This window comes from Crocodylus porosus, unplaced genomic scaffold (genome assembly GCF_001723895.1).
Source record: "Crocodylus porosus isolate Cpor-Errol unplaced genomic scaffold, CroPor_comp1, whole genome shotgun sequence".
Classification (NCBI taxonomy): domain Eukaryota; kingdom Metazoa; phylum Chordata; order Crocodylia; family Crocodylidae; genus Crocodylus; species Crocodylus porosus.
In genome coordinates, this window is record NW_017728931.1 from 123,479,613 (window position 1) to 123,501,571 (window position 21,959).

The 21,959-nt window shown below is 40.9% G+C and overlaps 1 protein-coding gene across 1 annotated transcript in view; it reads left to right on the plus strand.

The window, feature by feature from the left end:
* The window catches only part of RELN (reelin), a 560,682-nt gene that overhangs the window by 367,145 nt on the left and 171,578 nt on the right, over window positions 1-21,959 (plus strand). The window contains exons 12-15 of the mRNA XM_019543587.1: window positions 10,350-10,501; window positions 13,712-13,824; window positions 15,962-16,170; window positions 20,735-20,863. Coding sequence (XP_019399132.1) covers window positions 10,350-10,501; window positions 13,712-13,824; window positions 15,962-16,170; window positions 20,735-20,863 — 603 coding nt within the window. The remainder of the gene's footprint in view (window positions 1-10,349; window positions 10,502-13,711; window positions 13,825-15,961; window positions 16,171-20,734; window positions 20,864-21,959) is intronic.

A 21,959-nucleotide genomic window follows, 5' to 3' on the forward strand; every position in this document is an offset into this window, starting at 1 on the left:
CGTATCAGTTGAACATCATGTTTTAGCAATATATTTACCATTTTAAACTAATTGCAAGCCTACTAGTGCATAAATTTATTATAATAAAATAAATTTTAAATTCCTATATTTTTGGTATTTGATTTTGGAGTTTTTATCATGGAAAATCAGAGATCCCGCTGCTCCCTTTGCATCAGTCCTCCTGCTGCTTTGTGGTGCTGAGTAGCCCTAATATACTAGTGCCCTGCTCCTGCCCATGCCCCTTACTCCCAAACCTGATGGTGCCCTTCACTCCCTAACCCCCCCAGCCCTTCTGCTGACCCTCACTCCTAACTTCCAGCCCCTGTTCCTGCCAGTCACTCCTGACCCACTGCCCCCAGACCCCAGCCTCCCAGTGTGTTGGGCAGAGGCTGGATGTGTGAGGCAAGGGGTGGGTGTGTTGGTAAGATGGGATGTGTAGGCATAGGTGATGCCATTGGTGATGTGTTTGGGGGCATGTGCCCCTCCCCCCCCCCAGATTTCTGCACTCACACTGGGACATGGGACTGTAGCCTGGCTGGACTGGCACCAGGTAGGACCTGCCTCTGCAGCCCAGAAGGCAGGACCTAATGCAGGAGAGAGTGCTACACCTCCATGACCACCAAGGTGAGGCACTTCTGCCTGCCTGGCAGCAGTGGAGGGACACAACTCCATGCAGCCACTGGGAGCCCTGCACCAGCCTTGCTCCCATGGCCACTGCTGTCAGGCAGGCAAGGGGCACCTCATTTTGGTGGCATGTGCTCCCTCCCTTGTTGGATTCTGCCCACTGGGCCATAGAGGCAGCTCCTGCTGGTGTTGGTCCAGCCAGGCTGCAGCCATGTGCCTTTCTTGGGACTCAGATATCTGGGGGGCATGTATCCCCCCCCCCCCGCATCACCTGTGTCCCCTTCACCTGCACCCATGTTGCCTACATCCACCCCCATAGACTTACCTGCAGGGAGCTGCAGGAACTGCTTTCCACCATGCTGCCTAGCTGCCATGTGCATGTTTTGCTCTCTGCCTGTGATTTGCTCTCCTTCTGCTCCACGCCATCCCCAAGCAGCCCCTTGCAGGGTGGAACTCTACCAGCCTTAAAGAGAAAACCTGCAGTTTCCTGGATTTTGCTCCTTTAAAGGGGAAAACAGGAAACAAAAAACCTGGATCCCTGCTCTTCAGTTTTATATAGCTGAGCTGAGCCTTTTTTCTCCATTTCCAGTGATTCCTGGTCCTATACTAGCCTTAAATATTGGGCAGACATCACCAAATGAGGCCCCAGTCAGAGTACCCAGAATCCTTCTTTTGGCTTCTCTCTCAATCTGTCACACATGGTTAGTGTGGCCCCGCCCTCCATGAGGGGAACCCTACTTGACTCCCCAGATTTATTTTCCCAGCTGTAGCAGTGGGAGGAGAACAAATTCAAGACAAACCACCAATTACTAGATTTTATACCTGGAAAATATATTGAATTGATAAATTTTTCATATACAGAACCTGATTATTGGAGGGTCATCTTGTAATCATTGGTCATCCTGTATTCAAGTAAATATGGTACCTGTGAGAACAATAGTAATCTTAGCACACACATAATATTCTTCATCCAAAAAGCAGAATTAATATTGTTACCTCCCCTATACAAATGGGGAAACTGAGACAAAATGACACTGCTTAATAGACCTAAACTTACTTATCAGACCTATGGCATCATCATACTTAATGAAGGATCTACACAGTGGGCTTCTCTATACATGCATTAACACACTTTAATGTGTACTAAATCTAGTACCTCCATTGTAAAGTACTAAAAAAATGCTCATTAGCCTGTCAATGTGCATTAACTAAAGAGCACAGTTTTTAAGTGACGCTTAATGTACATTAGCGTATTTTAAGGTGCATTAACTAACTAGTATGGGGCATCTATACATGTGCTCTGGGAGGTAGGAGGGGTGCTTAAAGTGGCTTTTGGAGCTGTTCCAATTAAAAGTGCCCAGAAGATCACATGTATCAGTGTCCCCATGCTGAAAAATGGTGGGGGAGGTGCTTTAACTAAAACAAGCTTTAGTTAAAGTGCCCCCACTGCCACTTTTCAGCATGGAGACACTGATACACATAATGCTGGAGTCTGCTGGAGCACAGTAATTACAGTAAAAGCTCCGCTAACTGGCACCTTACAAGCCAGGATGCTCTACTAACTGGCATGCGGGCTTGCAAGGTAAAGTGAAACCGGAAGTGCCCGCTGTGGCACTTCCAGTTTCTCCGAACCCCCACGGCCTGGGGCAAAGCAGCCTGCACTGCCAAGCCTCCACAGCCTGCGGTGTAACAGGCTACGTGGGACCTGCTTCCCTGTCCCGTGAGGCCCTCAGGTCCTGTGGGAGGGGCAACAATGCCTTGGACGTGGCAGGAGAAGCAGCAGCCCCACCAGGCAAGGACGCCTGTTCAGGCTGCTCAATTAACCAGCATATTTTGTTATCTGGCATCCCCCATTCCTGGGGATGCCGGATAACAGAGCTTTTATTGTACCATGCTCCAGCAGACTCGATTAGTCAAGTCTGCTTCAACATGCTGTATTTACAGTGTGTTGGAGCAGCCTCGATGCACATATATAGGTGACCACAGTTTTTAGTGACTCTCTAATGCACATTAAAATAGGCTAATGCTCCTTAAAGCACGTGTGTGGACATGCCCAAGTAACAACCAGGTGTCCTAATCATAATCTAGGCTTCTTCTCTGTATCATTATCATAGTAATATCATGGAACAGGAGCATGTAAAGTATGTATGAGAGAGAAGGTGGACTAACTAGATCTTAGATTCAGATCCAGTAAGTCAGTTGACAAATTACAAAAACTGAGAAGTCAAAATTGGTTGGACAGAAAAGCTTTATGGAGAGGGATATTTTAGAAAAAAAAATTAAAAAGAGGTGGCAATTTACATGTGGCTGGTCAAAGAAAGGTTAAACACTGAGTTTGTTTATGGGTGCACAAGAAGAGGCTATCCACATGACATATGTTAAAAAGTAGATGCTAGAAAAATTGTAAGTCCAGAAAGTAGAATATATCACCAGGCCCCAGAGATTATCTTCCTGTATTGCAGGGGAAAGTTCCTGTTGCTGAGCATAAAGTGCAGTATAACAAAGTTGTCAGTATTATGCACTAGGCATTCTGGAAGAAGTATAGGCTACAAGTAGGAGAGTAGAATTACCACCATATGTCAGATAAAGTTGTAGAGAACGAGTGCAAGAATATGATGGGATTTTTCAATCACTGCTGTTCATGATATATATTCAGATGTAGTGGTTATAAAAAAAGGAGACCAAGTGCTTGATCATGGAGTTTTCATTTTTGCTTGATTGGACTCTTCAGTTGTAAATGAGGAGAAAGATAAAGATTGACAGATATGAACAGGTACAGTAGGAACTGAGGTAAATCTGGGTAATGAAAAGTATGATAGCAGTTATTTGGGGTGCGTTGAATCTCCTGATAGTGGCATCATGACCACACTACATAAAATAAAAAGTAATAGTATTATAAAACTATGGGTCCTTCAAAAAGCAGCAATGACTGGCACCTCTAAAATTGTAGGAGGGATAATACCTTTCTAAAATAACTGATGCCTGAATCAGTTAGCCCTATACTAACAGTTGTGTTATCCTGAGATTCCAGATAGTGATGGGAAAGGAATTTTACGAGCCACAAAAAAGCCACTTCATGTGCAAACTTCATACACTTTCCTTCTATGCCTGTTCAATGCCTGTCTGTGTATTTTGTAGGCACAGTGGTCGCCATTAAAATTCAGCCTCTTTCAAACAGTTCCAATTCAATCTTTGTTCCCAACAATTTTTTCTCATTTTGTAAAAAAAAAGGAACTTGGGCAAATGTGTGCTAAATGATAATGCATTGTGGTTCTTTTCAGCTTAATGCCATTACAGTGTCCTTCTCTCTGGGCATCTCATATAGCTTGAATCCATTTGTTTTGGGGGGTTGTGTTTTTTGAGGGGACAGGGGGTGTTAATTCCCTGAATCCATTTTCCTAACACTGAAAACCATTTTGCAACATACAGGCATTTTTGCAGCCAATTCAAATTATTCTGTAGTTCTAATAAGTCCTGGGTTGCATCTGATATTCTTTGTCTCATTACAGAGGTAGGTACTGTTAAAGTTATCCTAATTCTGCTTTGCAAAGTGAAGGCATAAGTCTGCACGAAGAACATACACTCTGACAAAACAAACAACAACTTGCATGTGGTTTTTAAGATGGCTTTTTCTGTAGAAAAAGAGGCTTATATAGTTACTGTAGCCCCAGGGCAGATGTAAAACATACACTGATAATATATGCGTTTCATCTGAATGCTGGTTTGAGCTTAAAAAACACATCATTTCATTAGCAGCTACCAAATCACATGCTGCTAGTGTTGTGTCTGAGATCAAGCACACCTTGTAAGAAATATGTGCTAATATGTCATCTGAACTCCTGGGTCTACTTTTGGGTTTGGCAAAAAATATTCATTATGAGCGGTTGCCAAGTTCAGATGATTAACTCTTGATCTGTTTTATTTTGTACACTCTGGTGGCGTCTTTTTTTTACTCCAGAAAGCATTGTTACATGCAAAAAAATGAATACATGCAGAAAGATGGAGGCATCCAGCTGATGCCTAGAGATGTCCAATAAAAACCCACTAAGAACAGAGCTGCATCTGAATTTCTGCTGCTCTAAAGGGGTTAGGAACCTGACTCAAATTGTCCATTAGGCATGTTCATTCATAAAGTCCTAATCTTACCAGCAAATGGGTTTCGAAAGATACCATGAAACATGAGAATTGTAGTGCTTGCCATGGGAATGGTGGAGCCTAGTAGACTTGTGGTTAAAGTACTTCCCCAAACAGTGGGTTCTAGGCCCTCCTCAGCCTGGATTCAAACCCACATTTTCCATGAGTGCCCTAACCACCAGACTTTGGAATATGACTTTTTGACCTGTTGGCACTCTGGGTCATGGTGTTCCAAACTCTTGAGAATTTTACCCCTTGCACATGGCTGCTGCCATGATGCACACTAAATCAGCCCCTGGGGCTAATGTCCCACTAACCCATGCCAGGTTACACTACTGTTGCAGCACTTCATTGGGAAGGGTGAGTTGTCAGTTCTGGTCTCTGCTGTCAGGATGCTAGGCTGAGAGAGGTATACTACTGAGGTCTCCAACTGCCTGTGCAACTTCTCTACCTTAGAGGCAGTTGGTGGCATGTAATGGGGAGCCACGGGCTCCTGTTACCTTAAGGGAGAAGCTGCTACAGGTGGGTGGGGGGAAGAATGCACATTAATGTTATTTGAACCAGAAACCTGCCTCATGCTGGTTATTCCCTGCCTAGCAGTAGGACAGTCGGGCAGAGCTCTGGTCAGGCAGCAGGAGAATTACCAAAACTTGGCTGTTGAAATGGCAGTAAGCTGCTTTGGAGGCTGAGGGGACATACTTGCAGCCAGTCAGGAGAGCAGACTGACCAGCAGGGGAGGAGCCCAAGGGGATATAAGCCCAGGCCACCGAAGCAGAGGGGCAGTGTAACCCTGAACAGAGCAGGGGAAATGCACTCTAGACACATGAAGCTTGGGTATACTATTTAAATTCTTCAATCCAAAGTATACAGGCTTGGTATCAGCTTGTATAGCCTCTTCCCCCCCCAAATTAAACTCCATTAATATGAGATGGATTCTTGTCCTAATTCCTAGGATATTAGATAACTAATTCTGAGACCTAGATGACCAGCCTGCATCTGGACCTTTGACACTTGGCACATGTTTTATTCTGTTTTATTTATTATTTGGTATACTGTCAGCATTTTCCTGTGGAAAAATAAGTCAGGGAAGTTAACTGAATATTTTAAGCATCTTATGTCACAGCAAAAGTTGATCAGAATTTCATGGAAGAAAGAAAAAGGTACATCAAAAGCCAAATTTTGAGGAATAAGTCAAAAGAATCTTTCGTGATAGATAATATGGCCTGGCAAAATACATAGATTGCTACTAGTTGTTCCCTTTATAATAAGTATATTCAGAGATTAAATCTTTAAGTTCTCAGTATTTATTGATGTAACTGTCATCCAACTGAGGTCAATATAGTTTTCCTTTTGTCTGTTAAGGCAAGGGAAGTAAGCCCATCCCCATTAAACCCCTCACAAAATATATTGATAATAGTCCCTGATTATAGGAGAATGAATCCTTTCATTCACATGAAGGATTTTCATTCATGTCCTCTTTCAATACACAAATGCATTTGGGTCCCTGTGAACAGACCCTTGCAGTACCCCATTGACTTCTCTCACAGATCCAGTGCATGATTATGCTGTGTGCTTCTATCTGTTGTAGACTGCATTTAGATTCATAAAGTAACACAGTGCTTTTTCTTATTATTTGTTTTTCATCATTAAAAAAATATGAGACATTGAATGACTTCAGTGAGCAATATTATGTTTAACAGAGGTGTTCTACATGTCTGTAGTCTGATGATAAGTAAAGTTAACCTCAATTCCTACTCCATTTTCTCTTTCAAAGAGTTTGGATGTATTTTTATAAAAATACCAGAGTAGTTTTAGATCTATTTTTTATATTGAATTCTTGTTTAAGAAGAAATTATTCCTAGAAACAGTCATGATCTAAATCTTTCATGACCCCTAGTTATTTTCTGGGTCAGTTAAGAGACCATTTTAATTAGGTAAAATGGTGTGTAGAGACGACCAATGAACCATTGTACGATTTCCTTGTATGAGTCAAAATAGACTCAACTGTTTAATTAGTCAACTATATTGGGCCCCAGAGACGCTTCTTCAAGACAGGTAATTGTATTTTGCATCATATCTCACAGATTTTTTTAAAATGCCTGTACAACTTAAGTGCTTCAGTCAAATTTAAATCCATGTTATAACACAAATGCCTTGCTATAGAAATTTAATTTATTAAAATATAGACTAATTATAATTTTGCAGCCAAACAGTTAGTTAAGCTCTTACACGGTAATTTGTTCTTTATATTACACATTTATGTTTATATCATAAAAGCATTTAAATAAATGTTATCTCATTGTTTTCTTGGCATTTCTCTGTGAACCAGCAAGAGGTAGAAGTGGGATTTTTAAATGTTCCCAGTGGTGGCCTAATTTTTTTCCCATTGAAATCAATAATAGAAGTCTCAATACATAAGAAAATACCACTCATGCTCTCATAGTTTGAAACGTTTAAAAAAAGGTATTAAGTATAATAAATGGCCTGGGCTAGTCAGTAGTAGTAGTGTTTGTTTTTGAAAGTTATTCATTACTGGAATAAAAATCAGCATGTGAGTTGGATCAGAATCCAGGTGTTTATATAAAAAAAATTAAAATGGATCAGATTATCCTTTTGAGGAGCAAGGCATCTGTTTTTTTCCCTCTCTAAGTGCTTAGTGCTACTGAAAAAAATTAAAAAGGCCTCTTCAATTATGACCTACATATGTAATGACTATGTAGTACAGTAATGCTACTGTGAGATCCTTTGAGATCTTGGGGTATCACACAATGTTAGCACCAGTAGGTGTGCAACCATGATTCACAAGATAAGCCCAGAGCCTTCAAATAGGAATCCATAATGTTAAAAATGTTCTGACTTATTGTGGTCTAAGTTCTTTTGAACTGAAGAATTGGTTTATTATTTTTCTGTGGTCAAAAACAAGTGAAAGCTAAGAGCTGGTATTTTCTGAAAGGTGTCTTAAATCTAAGGATCTTTGCAGAGTTAGGTCACTGTAAATGCCAAACTGTACATCGTTCAGGGAGGTTAGACTGGGCAAAAAATAGCCAGTACAATCTAATGTAGTTCACCTGAGAGGTCCACGTGTTAGCCTGATTTACCGAATGTCCATACACATTCAGAGCACAGCCCTGGGGCTGGAAAAGGCCAGCTGCTCATCCCAGCTCCAGAGCTGTGCTTTTCCTACTGCACCCCTTCTGATCAAGCTATTTTTAGCTCCTCAGTTTCTTCCTTGCAAACCCACAAAACCACTGTCCCTATGGGCACCCCAGCTCTACCTCCAATTCCACCAACTGCTCCCAGACTCACCAATACATCCCCAGCCCATCTTAGATTGCCTTCCCACCACAGCTCCCAGCACTGGTGAACATATGCATGACCAGGACCTGATCTACAATCATGTGGCTTAAAGTGAGCCACATGAGTGTAGATCATTTCCCAGGAACATCTGCAAATGGCCCACCAAATGTCAACATGTTCAGAACATAGTCCCCAGGCTGTGAAAGCTTGTCACATGCCCTAGCCCCAAGGCTGCATTTTTCTTACCCCTTCACCCTGCCCAGGCTACCTTTAGTCCATGACCCCACTCCCCAGACCTGCCAGTCTTTCTGATGCCACTAACCCCCCTGGACCCACCAACAAACCTGCCCCATGAACCCACTAGACCTCCGCCCCCAATGCTGCCCAATCACCCCTTTGTCCTAACTTAGATCATTTTCCCAGCATCAGAAAATGTGTTCCAGTCTGTTATGGGATGGGGTCCTTAAGGTTGGCCATGCACTCCTAAGGCCCCTGGACCGTGCCAGTTTGGGCCCAATGGGCTCCCTCAGTTCTCACCTGCCACATCTTTGATGATAAAGATGAAAATAGGGAGGCCACCTTTAAGTCCTCTTGGACATGTTTTGATGGACTTACTGAACTCTGTGGGTTCCCAGACCCCTTGTGGGTCTTGCTTTGCAATGGGTGTTTCGGGGGCACCCTAGCCTTATGAGTTTTATGCGTGGCTCCAACTGCCCCTTTACCACACCCCAAGCCTCACAGATGGTACCAGCATTGTCTTTCCTTAGCCTCATTGTTATTCAGCCCCTTGTCCTCACTGGGCTTTCCACAGCCCTGTCCCTGCACCCTCTGTGGTGCCAGGGTCTCTGCATCCCAAATGCCATGCCCTCTCTGGCACCAGGGTCTGGGCCCCACCAAATAATGCAACTTCTCTGGTGCCATGGTCTCCGCGCCTGCTCTGGCACCAGGGTCTCCATGCCCCCAAATGCTGCGCCTTCTCTGGTGCTGGGGTCCCCACACTGCAGCGGGCCTCCAATGAGGCCTCCTCCTTCCCCAAATAGCCTCACCCAAGCCACCGGTGTTATAAAACTAGAAACAAAACATAAGCCCCTGGGCTATAACTTAACACAAGCTAGCAAAGGTGTGCTCTGCCCCTTTACCCTTACTCGGAGCAGAGGTTAGTCGGGCCTCTTTTCCTTTTCATTCTCAGAGGGCTCCTTCCCCCTTAGCCGCTGGCAGAGAACTGCCTCCTTTAGTTTCAGCCTGGGGTTTATATGGGCCCAAGGCCCTGCCCCTTCCTGCCAGCTGACCAGGTACAGGTGCTGACTAATTTCTTCCTTGGCCAGTTGCCAAGGCAACCTGCACCTGGGCTCCTGCCTGGCTCTTTGGGCTCTCCCCAGCCAGTTCCTGCTCTTCTAGGAGCAGGGCTTCTTAGTACCCTGTGACACAGTCTGTGATCACAAAATTTAAAGTAAGCTGCGTGATTAAAGAACAGATCCCAGGACTATATGCACATGGTCTTAAACGTTGGGGGCCACTGATTTATGAGATGTAATAGATACAGTATTCTATTTGAGGCTACATTAATGTATAAACACTTTCTAACTTAGCCAAAATTAAATGCATTAGGTTTATATTATATTGTATTTATTCTTTTGCTACCAAATTAATAATAAAGATTCTAGAGGTACAAAATAATAAGTATTTGGTAGCAAAAATAAATATCAAAACGATTTCATAGAATCATAAGGTTGGAAGGGACCTCAGGAGGTCACCTAGTCCAACCCCCTGCTCAAAGCAGGACCATCCCCAACTAGATCATCCCAGCCAAGGCTTTGTCTAGCCAGGTTTTGAAAACCTCCAAGGATGGAACTTCCACCATCTCTCTGGGTAACCTGTTCCTACCAATGCAGCCCAGGATGCCGTTAGCCTTCTTGGCAACAAGGGCACACTCCTGGCTCATATCCAGCTTATTGTCCACTGTTAACCCCCAGGTCCTTTTCTCTAGAACTGCTGCTTAGCCATTCAGTCCCCAGGCTGTCTTGGTGCATGGGATACTTCCATCCTAAGTGCAGGACTTTGAACTTGTCCTTGTTGAACCTCATGTCATATATTTAAAAAAATGTAATTACAATTTCAGTTATGTATACATTAATTTGTGCTACTTAAGCTAATTGAATTTAGAATGTATAACTAATTTTGTGATGTGAACCATATTTGAATAACCTGCTTTTCATAAAACTGGAAAAACGGCTGTTAGAACATATTTTTTGCAAGCATACCTATGCATCTGATTCCCTACACACTATATTTAGATGGGACATACTTGGAGCTGTCATTGGTACTGAATGTGGAACTCTGGAATCAGGCTCATCTATAGTATTTCTCAGAGATGGAGAGAGAAAAATATGTACTCCCTATATGGACACGACTGGTTATGGGAACCTGAGATTTTATTTCAGTATGGGTGAGTATGTCTTTTAAACATATTAAGGATCTGCAAAGTGTGTGAGGCTGGAATGGAATAATGAATGTGTAGTTGTACAACTTGAACCAAAAGAAGCTAAATGTCTTTTATAAAGCTGATGATTTAATACGCTGATGTGCTATTCAGTTTACATACCAGTGTAGCCTTGTTAATTTCAACAGTCATATCAATGTAAGATGAGAGTAGCAAAGTGTAAAATCAGACCTAATTAATTCTGTCTAAAGGTAAGAGATACCTCTGTTACCTAATTCAGAGAATGTTTTGTTTTAGAGCTACAAACAATCTCCTTATATAAATAACACTACCATAATAATGTCTTTCCAGACAATGAAATTCAGTGCAAGTGCAGAATGTCCACACGACACATTCTGAAACACATTAAACATTATCATAAGTGTTGAAGTGGTGCTATTGATCTTAGCAGTGTAACAATCATTTTCTGTGGCCTGCGCAACAGTGATGAGTGGACCTGCAGTGGTGGCTGGGCCGGGCCTGCAGTGGTCAGTGTTCTGGCACTCTGTCAAAATCAGCAACTGGGACTGGTACCCCAGTCATCCTGCCTTTGTTAGGCCAATTGATGATCATATGTGCCTTCACCATTGAGCTTTCCATTGAAGGGGAAGCTTGCCGGGGGAAAAAAAGTGAAATAACAGGTACAGCTCTGCCCCCTCCCCCTCCTGCCCTAAATAAGGATGCTGGTATCAGTACAGCTTTTATTTGGTGTTTGCTGTCACCAGTCCTGATTCACATAAGTGTTTGTAGAGTATGGGGAAATTTTTCAATATTTTGTAGTATTTTTTCCAGGACATTTATAAATAAAGGAAATTGCATCCAAAGGTTATTCTCTCAATTAAGTATTTAGCTGGGTTTTTTAAAGTGTGAAAAATAATAGGATAATAAAGGGGGAAGCAGGGACTGAATTAGTGACCTTTTTAAAGCAACCTTTTGAATCAACAAGAAAAAACACTTAATGAATAAAGTGGAAGTCCTGTTGTTGTCCAAATTGCTACACATCTTCCCTATCTTACATGAATTACTAGTACCACTCAGGAAGGAGAGGTTGAATTGTTTCCAGCTCTCCCAAGCAGTGCAACACCTGCAAGAGAAACAGGAAAAAAAGTTTCTCAACCTTTTGAACTATGGGAGAAAAGCTGTCAGCTCAGCAGGCGTGGTGGAGAAATTGGAAGATCCTATTAAAAGTTTAGGTTGTGCCTGTTTATAAATTAAATTAATAGTGGTATAAACATTCAGGCTACGAAGACTTCTAAAAAGCACATACTGTAGTACTTTCATACTTCAATCACCTCAAAGGTGTGAACCATATAAAACTCTTCAGAATTCTCTTTGCCTACTATACCCTCGAAATTGGCTCTTTGCTAGCAAAGACAACTGTCATGTTTCATATGTGTAACCTTAATGTCTCATAGAAGGTTTAGAAAAGTTTTATCATCCTGTTTTTCAAACCAACCTGCAATACCAGTACTACACAGGAAAGCACAAAACTTCCTTTTCCAGTGAGAAATATCTTGTTTTGATATTCATTTTCAGGGTACCAAAGGCCAACAAACTGTAGAGTCTTTGGTATCCACATTGTTTAAGAAGCTGTTGTAACTCTAAAAAAGGGTATTTAAAGCTCTAGTTTAACACCTTAGCTACAACTCTGTAGAAGCTTAACAAGTCTCTTAGGCTCTCCAGGTATGAGATACTTTCCCCACTGAATATCTGTCCATTTCCAAAGGAGAAAACTGTCTCCTGTTTAGTCCCCGGTAGTGATACAAGAGAATGAAGTACCCTGCAAGATGCACAATGCATTTTACCAACATCCCAGCGGAGAGCAAATTCATGCCTGCCCGTCCGCCTGAAGAGAAGTAGACAGAGGAAGTGCTTCCCTCAGTCTGGCTGACAGTAATGTAATCACAGCTGAATATGGAAAGGGAGGAAGAAGGGAATGAATGGAGCCTATCCACACCAAGCTGGGAGAACTGACTGGAGCCCTTCTCCCAGATGAAGATTCTGGGACATAGGACTAAAACCCAGTTCATCTCTGTGTATCCCAAATGCAGTAGGAGAACCACCATTGTTAATGCATCAGCCTTGAATTCAGGTAGTCTTTTATTCAGAGATTTGAAGCACTTTACAAATATGAATTTGTCTTTCCACCAGAGCCTGTGACTTGGATAAACATTGTGCTCATTACACACGTGGCAAAGGTCATCTAGCTAAGCTTATCCAAAATCTAGAACCCCGGCTGTGAAAGGGCACAGCAGTAACACAGAAATCCTTCTGACTCCCAGGCCCCTATTATATCATTAAACTGTGCTACCATCCAGTGGGAAATGGGTTTTTGTTTAGTAAAAATTGAGCCTGTTATCCTGTTGAGCCTAGTGGAAGTAGTGGCAATGACAGTTGCACATGACACTTCTCTACAATATTGATTAAGGGTTTTGTTATTGCATCTGTATGGATCACAGACATTTGTGGCACCAGCCCACTGGTATTCAGTGCCCCAATGTTGCTCTCTTTGAGAGGCACAAAGACGGACAAAGAAGGTACCAACAACACCATTCATGAAGAAATGGCCAGGTGTACACTCTCCTGTACCAAGTTAGATTTATTGGCTAGTGGGAAGGGTGAAGAGAGAATAACTGCGGTCTTATCCCCTCTCTGCATTTCCCCTCATATCTTTTGGAAAAACTGGTACTGAACAGCTATTCTACCAGCTGAGCCAAGCACAGTCTTCATGGCCTCTGCTTGCACAGCACTAGACAAAGCCCCAGGCCTTTGCCTCTACCCATAATGTAAATACCATAGGTAGTAGTACTGATTTGTACCAGAGAGATGAGAAATTAAATATTAAGAAGACCACTTCCAAATAAATAGGGTTTAAAAGGTACAGATAAAAACACAGCTTCTGGCATGACTTTTTATTAGAAGTTATTTTAATGAGCTGGTTAAAAAATAATTATTTCATGCTTTTACATTGTCAATCCCTTGATCTCTGGCATGACCTATCTGATCAAACTGTTCTTATGCATTACTTCCTTAAGGCTTGTGTTCTTTTGTTTCAGACTTTAAATTAATAACATTTGGAAGTAATCATGCTCATAATTATGCGAATTTAATGTGATACTGCTTTCAAATAACATGGCTTCAATTAGTCTTTTTTTTTCCCAAATGTGGATTGTAAAGGAGGAACTTGTGATTCTGGAGAACCCCATGAAAACAGTGTTATCCTCTATGCCAAGATTGAAGGAAGAAAAGAGCACATCATGCTTGATACCCTGACCTATGCTGCTTATAAAGTAAGTATATTTAAAGATGATATATAGACCGTATGCACGTTAAAGCCAACTTGTCCATAGCAAGTATGGAATTCTATTGGTATTGTTAAACATAAGCTTTTCAGTTAATGTATACACAGGTTGAACTATTGAAAGGTACTTAACCATCACAGTTCTGAAATGCCTTCTGCTTCCCTGATATTGTGAGCAGTACTGATAGTTAATTTAGTGCTGGGATAATAAACAAATAAGAAGGTAATAGGTAAAGATTATAAAAAACTTCTCATTATTATAGCCATGTATATGTCAGGGAGAGGCATGGGGACATACAATGGCCATATCATTAGCAGTGGAAGTATTTTCTGAACATGGAAAACATGGCCCATTCTAGTTCTGCTCACAGACTTTGGGAAGCAGCAAGCATGTCAGATATATAAAGCTGGCACTGGATAATAACTCACAGTCCTGTTGTGAAAACTGAGGCTGCCTTTCAAAAGAATGTGCTGTATTTGTTGCCTCTGAAAATAGTCAACTATTATTTGTGATTTCCAGAAAATTCTCCATTCCCATGATTTGTCAAGGGAGCACCAGAGAAATTTCATCTTGAATTTTGTCAAGTTCGTGCAACTCCAAGTTTTGAGAAATTTAGAGGAAAGTAAAAAATACAAAATTCAAGAGTGGAAGGAATATTTATAAAGCTTCCTCATAGTTGTCCCTCTGTAAGGGGAAACATTCCTCAGATATGGGCAAGCAGGGATGGGGGCACAGAAGGGTTTTGGGAAGGGCATCTGTCCATATCCCCTCTTGTGCCTATGCACAAGTTAGACCAATTCTAAGGCTGTATATGGTTAAGCCACCCCAGTAAGAAGTAGAAGAAAGAATATTTCACTGTGTCAAATACCAGAAAACTCTGCCTGTTTCTCCTTCATTTGAAACCCTTACGAGCCCCATGCAACAACAAGTAGCTTCTCTGGACTTTATTCAGTGTGCTCCCGCCGATGATATGAACTCCTGATATAAACTGTATTTTCCAAGGTAGAGAAATTCCAGAATTAGCCAATAAAAGAGATCATCTTGTTGAGAGCATAGACTGGAAAAACAGCTACTCCCCAAAGCCATTTCCTTCTGCCTGGCCTACTCACTAATCTGTGTGCACTAATCAAGCAAGGAATTAAGAGTCCTGAGATAGGGAAGTTTCTTGCTTGTGAAGGTACGTGGGTGGGTGGGTGACTGTGTGTGTATACATACCTACACACACAAAATATTGTTGTGAACTATGCTATAGCATTGAGAATATAGTATTAAAGTTGATTTAAAATCTCACTTTTGTCTAAAATTGTTTTCACTTGCTGCTGTTAGCACCTAAGATTACTATAATTACAAAATTTAGAGAAAAAATGTGTTGGGATTTTTCAGTTACTATACCTTGATTTTTTGGCTGCTGTTGTTGAATCAGTTTCATTCTAACACTATGATCAGTTTCATCAACTCTCTTCTGCACAGCACCGAGAGAGGAAATTAAACAGCAAAACAATCTCCTGCTTTCCCCACCCCTACCAAGAAATTCTGATTGTAAAATAGGAAAAATGTAAGAAGGGAACCCAGAGGGATCCTGAAATTGTTTTCTCAGATCAACTAGATTAAAAGCTGATAGGACCTCTTAAATACCAGTCCTGTAGCTCCACTATAGGGGCCAAATGTCATCAAAAGAACACTTACTCAGATTTCACACAATGTGGCATTACCTGCAAATTTGCCAGTTTACTCATACTATTATTCTAGAATATTTAAATCAGAAGTGCAGTTCCATTATATATGTTAATGTGGATTGGAAGAGTTAAGAGACGATGTCCTCTTCAAAGCACCATTATTGCTAAGTATCATAATTAGTATTTTTCAGAACACAGAAAACATAGCTTGTTCTTTAATGGTTTTAAAATCAGGAGCCTTGATTCCTTGTGTGCTGATGGTCATCCAGTTCTTTTGAATGAGTCTTCATGTTTTGTGGAAAGAAGTCAGTTAATTAAATAATGAAGATGAAGGATGCAAAGTAGGAAATGGAGAAATATTGTTAAGAACCTTTTGAATTATTCTTCCTGTTTTTCAGTAGTATGTTTACCCTATTCTATAAGCCTAATTAGGTTAATTTCTGTTGAAGGTTCCATCTTTGGTTTCTGTCGTCATTAGTCCAGAGATGCAGACTCCTGCAACCAAGTTTTGTCTCAAGCAAAAGACTCATCAGGGGCATAACATGAATGTCTGGTCTGTCGATTACTTCCATGTCCTTCCTGTGCTTTCTTCCACTGTAACTCATATGATGCAGTTTTCCATAAATCTGGGCTGTGGAACTCATCAACTTGGTAACAGGTACAGCAGATTAGATTGATCTTGCAACTGCTTTCTTTCTTTTTTATATTATATTATCTATCAAATAATTGTACTATTTTTCCCTGAAAGAAGAAAATTAAAAACAACAAATGTAGCTTGGTTTGAAAGTGGCATGAAACAACCTTTAACAGCAGTCTAGCATGTGATTAAGGTACTGGGCTTGTTCTATGGAGATTGTGGTCGGCTTCTGTGCCTTCAGCAAATTCCCTTTATGACGATAGGCAAACTAATTGAAGCCTGATCCATTGAAGTTAATGACAAAGCTCCTATTGACTTCACTGGTCAAAAAGTCAGGACTCAGTTCCTCTTCTACACTATGAAGATAGCAATACTTCCCAACCTCACTGCTTAAAATGTGTATTTCTTCATCCCTACTCTGACATAACTCCAGTTGATTTTAATGGGACTTTTATTCAGTAGGATTTGGTACTTCATGCTTTGTAAGGTAAAGGAATTAGATGTGAGATGTAATCTTCCTGTATCTTATAAAATATACCTTACCATCATGGATTTCTCAGTTAACCAGGAAATAAAGGATAACTGTCTCCAAAATAGACTTGTATATAATCTGTGCTTAAGATGACACAGTGCTAAGTGGCTAGGTATGTGCCTGCAACAACCTCATTTACTTACCTTCCCTACATTATTCCTGCCACAAAACTGAATACCTCCCATAGAAATGGTGCACAGTGGCCATTTTTAGGTCAGGAGTGTATAGCTGTATACATGAAGACCATCACATCTAGGCCGACTTTATATAAACTTTGTGGCTTCACTTCCAGAGGGGCTTTGAAGTGTGGAGGAGGACATAGGATGGAGGAAGCCAACTGTTGCTCAGTTTTTCACTCCCATAAATGGCTTTCTTGTGATCATCCATGTGTAATGGTTGCCAGATTTTGTGCTATTATATTTAGGGATTTTAAAAGCAATTTCAAGTATTTTTAGCATAAGTTTCCAACAACTTAAAAACTAAATTTAAAATGACCCCTTTAAATAAATATTTATTTTAAAATGCATAAACATATTTATTATATAATCTGTGACAATTTTTCTGTGACTTTTCAGAAGAGATTTTTTAAAAGTTTTTGAAATATTAATTTTCTTCCCATTAATACAGCATTTCTAAGACAGAAGTGTGTTCCTTCACAGCAATAAAAGAACTAACTCCCTGTAAGCCTGATTTGCACGTCACAAATAATTTGGCAGTTCAGATCTCCTTGTCTGCAGCATTATTCATAATGCTTTCATTACTGTGCACTTAAGAGACTCTCACAGAATAAGTTCCATGAATATGACCTTCTAAGGTGTCACTGTAGTTAAATCTAAAATTAATTAGTTAAAACCTCATAAAGAATTTTAATAAACATTTGTTATATCAAAACAATAGTTACATAGTAAGACCCACTTTAAGTAAAGTCATATTCTCAGCAAATTATTCTGAAATGGAAAAGTCATAATCCTATAATTTTGTGTCAGAAAGATGAATTATGGCTTTGTTAATGGTTCATTAGTATTATTTAAAATAAAATGGAGGAAATTGTGCTGAGCAAATTACTGTACATGTATATTTTAATAAAGCAACAAATCCTTAATAAATTAATCACTTTCTAAATTACTTATGGAAGCTTCACAGAATGTTAGAAATCTAAGAACATCCCTAGAGTCACTTGTTGTAAACACTTAAAACATGAGCCAGAGTAAAATTCAAGGGAGGAAATACAATCGGTATCTTCTGGGGAGCTGAACCTCTCCATGAACCTTTTTAGATATAACACAAGGAATGATGCTGCACTGCCAAGTTTTCTCCTGGTCTAATTTCCTTCTCTGGCCAGATGCACCAGTTTGTTTGTCCAGTTTTGGAGATACCCACATATTTGACATTTGTGTTACTAATGCAACATAAAACAGCAGTGGTGCTGATGATCCTGCTCTAGCCCTCAGGAATTCTGCAGAGCTCTAGTAGGTCGTACATGGAAATTTGAATTTGTTCAAGTGACTCATTAAATCCACCACTACTCTGCACATGTCCTAATTAGGAGACAGGAAGCTTTCACAGGCCTTTTTAACTGGGACTATGGACAGAAGAAAAAATTACATTAGAAGATGGGGAGAAGGACTTACCACCTATGAGTGAGTGTCAGCGGGCATGTCTACATGTCTATTAATGCGCTTTGCCTAATGCTTATTAAATTTAGCACCTCCAGTGTGAGGGCATTTTTACATGTGCTCCAGGAGTGCTGGGGACAGCACTTTAATTACAGCAGTGCCCAGACCCACTCTAATTAAAGCACCACCATGTCTCATGTATAAGCATACCCATGCTTAAAAATGGTGACAGGGGAGCTTGAACTAAAGCTCATTCAACAAGTTTTAGTTCATGTGCCCCTGCTGCCATTTTTAAGCTTGAGGATGCTGATACACAAGATGCAGGAGACTGCCGGAGCACAGTTATTGCCAGCTTTGACACACTGTGATTACAGCATATGTAATGACAATGCATCGGAGTAGCATGTACAGAACATTTACATTTACATTTACTCATGTACAGGCACCCTGAGGTACTAACTAATGCACATTAGTCTGCCCTAATGCACAGTAGCGAAAGTGCATGCTTTTTTAGTGATGCTTAATGCACAGTAGTTTATTTTTACTGCACATCAGCATATTAGCATTTTTTTTTTATGCAGCACTTTAATGCATAGTAAAATATGTTACTGCACATTAAAACACACATGTAGATGTGCCCAGCTGGTTCATTTTAGCTGTTCTGTGTACTCACTCCTATCCTACAGTGAGTGAAACTAAACTAGACCAGTTTACCCTGGAATAAAAAGCTACAAGAGTTAGCCTCTATGGGCATTTATACATGTGCTCTGCGGGGGTGGGGGGGTAGAGAGGTGTTTTGATTAGAGCGGCTCTCAGAGCTGATTTAATTAAAGCACCTGGAGCATCTTGGGTATCAGTGTCCCTGCACTTAAAAATGGCAGTGGGAGTGCTTTAACTAATCTTATCAAATGAGCTTTAATTAAAGCGCCCCTGCCATCATTTTTAAGTATGGAGATGCTGATCCATGAGACACTGGAGTCCACTGGAGCATGGTAATTACCATCCTCCAACGGACTTGATTAATTGCTCAGACACGCTGTAATTACAGCACATTGGAGCAGCCTTGCTGCTCATACATAGGCACCCTGTTTGCTGTGGAATAGACAAAATAGTTAAAATAGACCAGCTTGAAATGTAGCTGCCCCCTCCTGTCCCATATCCCAAGTGGTTCTGAAGTCTTCTCTGAATTCAGAACATACCTGCTGTGTGACTGCTATTTGATACCAGTTGGGTGACACTTTTCCTAAGTATAACTTACCTAATGTTACCTATCCATCCAGCCCCCATGTATGTAGAAAGATGCAGTTATGAGTAGAGGCAATGAGCAGTTAATTCCCCCACTCCCAAATATGAAGTGAAGTTTATTCCTTTTTCTGAATGACACACAGGCCCTGGCAAAGGGCTTTGAAGGCCATCACATCTAATTCCCATTAGAGAGCAAGAAAATAGAGGCATGTTAGGTAAAGGAGTGACATTCTTTCTTCTGTCTTTTAAATATATAACTTTCTGGTGATTGACCATAGCAGAGGCCTTTCCCAAATCATATATGAAAAACAAAACAAAAAGAATGAATTAAAACGAAGGAAAATGAGGGTGTCTATCCAGTAATGAGAGAATTCACCACTGTTACTCCAACTGTTACGACTATTGCCAGCTTTCTGCTGTGGGGGAGTGGAAGGCCAGACCAAATATAGGTGACCTGCATGATATAGAGCTCATTTACGTACTTCACAGTACACAGCTAAAATGTAGGGGTTTCTTTAACAGGCATATTTTTCCTGAATAGGTTGACTTATTATAGAGCAAGTATCAATAGCCCTTCATGGTATGGATGGCTTAGAGAGTCAGAGATATTTTGAGCCAGGTGGTGTTTTTATTTGGTTTTCTTATCAAAGTACCTACTTTTGTATGCCAAAAATATATCAGTAGTCATGTGATGTGCTATGTATTTGGTCAGTTAGTCACTTGGCCTTTCAGTCCAGATGACTCTGGGCAAAGCAAATGTAAATAACAAATCAATTGCTATCTTAATCTACTATCCCTCCCAAATAAATAACATTTCACAGTGAGATTCTTCCTCTCAGTCTCTTTAGCATTCTCTGACTGGTTTTTCCCAACACATCAGAGCATCATCAATCCCATTTAAACACAGTGTAAAAAATAATCTCATAATGAGCAAACAAAGACTGTAGTAATTGCTCTCCTATCCATCAGGTAAAGGCTTTCTGACATAGATTACTTTCTGTTGTCTTTAAAAGACTGCATTTGTTTTCTGTTTGGAGTTTGTGCTTTGTACTTAAAGCATTTCATACCTCAGCATCAGAGTTATCAATTATTAAGCAGCCAGTGGGTTTTAAAGCTGGTGCTACAAATACAGATTTATTGCATTTAGTCAGAGATCAATACTCACAGTGTGTTTGTTTCTTTGTATTGTCAGTGTCAGCTTGGAGTTTTCAACCAATCATGGTCGTTCCTGGTCCTTGCTTCACTCAGAGTGCCTGCCTGAGATATGTGCTGGACCTCATCTTCCTCATAGCACAGTCTATGCCTCTGAAAACTACAGTGGGTAAGAGAATTGTCTGCCAAGATAACTGTGGTTCTAGACTAGGAAAGAAAGTCAACATTTTTTTACACTGGAGAGTAATGAATCAACAATCCCTATTTAACCTTTCATTTCTGACTAGCTGAGAACAGGAAACATGGAGCATGCCAGCCCCTGTGACTACCCAAATATGAAATATGAAGGACACACGGGTGCAGACAGAAATGCAGCTCCCAGCTGTAACTTGAAATGTTTTCTGCAAAGTGTTCTGAATTACAAAGTTACTCCAGACCAAACAGAAGTTCACGGCTTGTTCCAGCGGAGAGGGGAATCTAGCTGCGGGCTGGGATCCTGCACCCAGTTTCCCATAGCAGTGGCCAGGCTCTTTGCCAGGGCTCACTGTTTTCAGAATGGGAGGGGGGAAGGCAGTGGAGGGAGCTCCTTCTTGGGGCTCCCAGCTGGTGCTGAAGGGTGAGGTGGATGAATTGGAGCCCCCCACCTTGTGGTGGGGTGAGCTCCAGTACACCCACCCTACCCTCCATGGGGTCTGTAAAACCCAAGACTGAACTCCCTGTGCTCCCTTTCCCCCCTCCCATTCTGAAAACAGTGACAAGCAGGGAGCTTCACAGACACAAGTAACAAAAGATGCTGCATTTTGAAACATCTTCATCTGATACCTCATGCAATGAGGAGTCAGATTTTCATCTGATGGGCCATTTTTTAAGTGGTCTTCAGCCATGCGCTTGTGTTTAGTCACAGCTATAAACTGGTTTCTGTGGCCAGATTGGGCAAAAATTGAAACTTCTGTCTGTGCTCAGGGTGTTTTTGTTTGTCCGGTGATGTTTTTGTGATGCTACATGCAAAAAAAATAAAATTAAATGAGAGTTACCTGTTTTGATAAATCCAGTAAATGGTAATAAATAAAAATGAAGGCCATGATTTACAAGATCATGCATTCTCACTATTTTAAATGATGATTATACAGAATTACACTGGAAACCAGGATCTCACTAGCTAGAAGCTCTCAATGCAACAGTTTTATTGTACGGAACTACATGTAGATGCTCAATAAGAAAAAGAAATAGCCATTGAATGACAAATCCTAATACATGGGCGACTG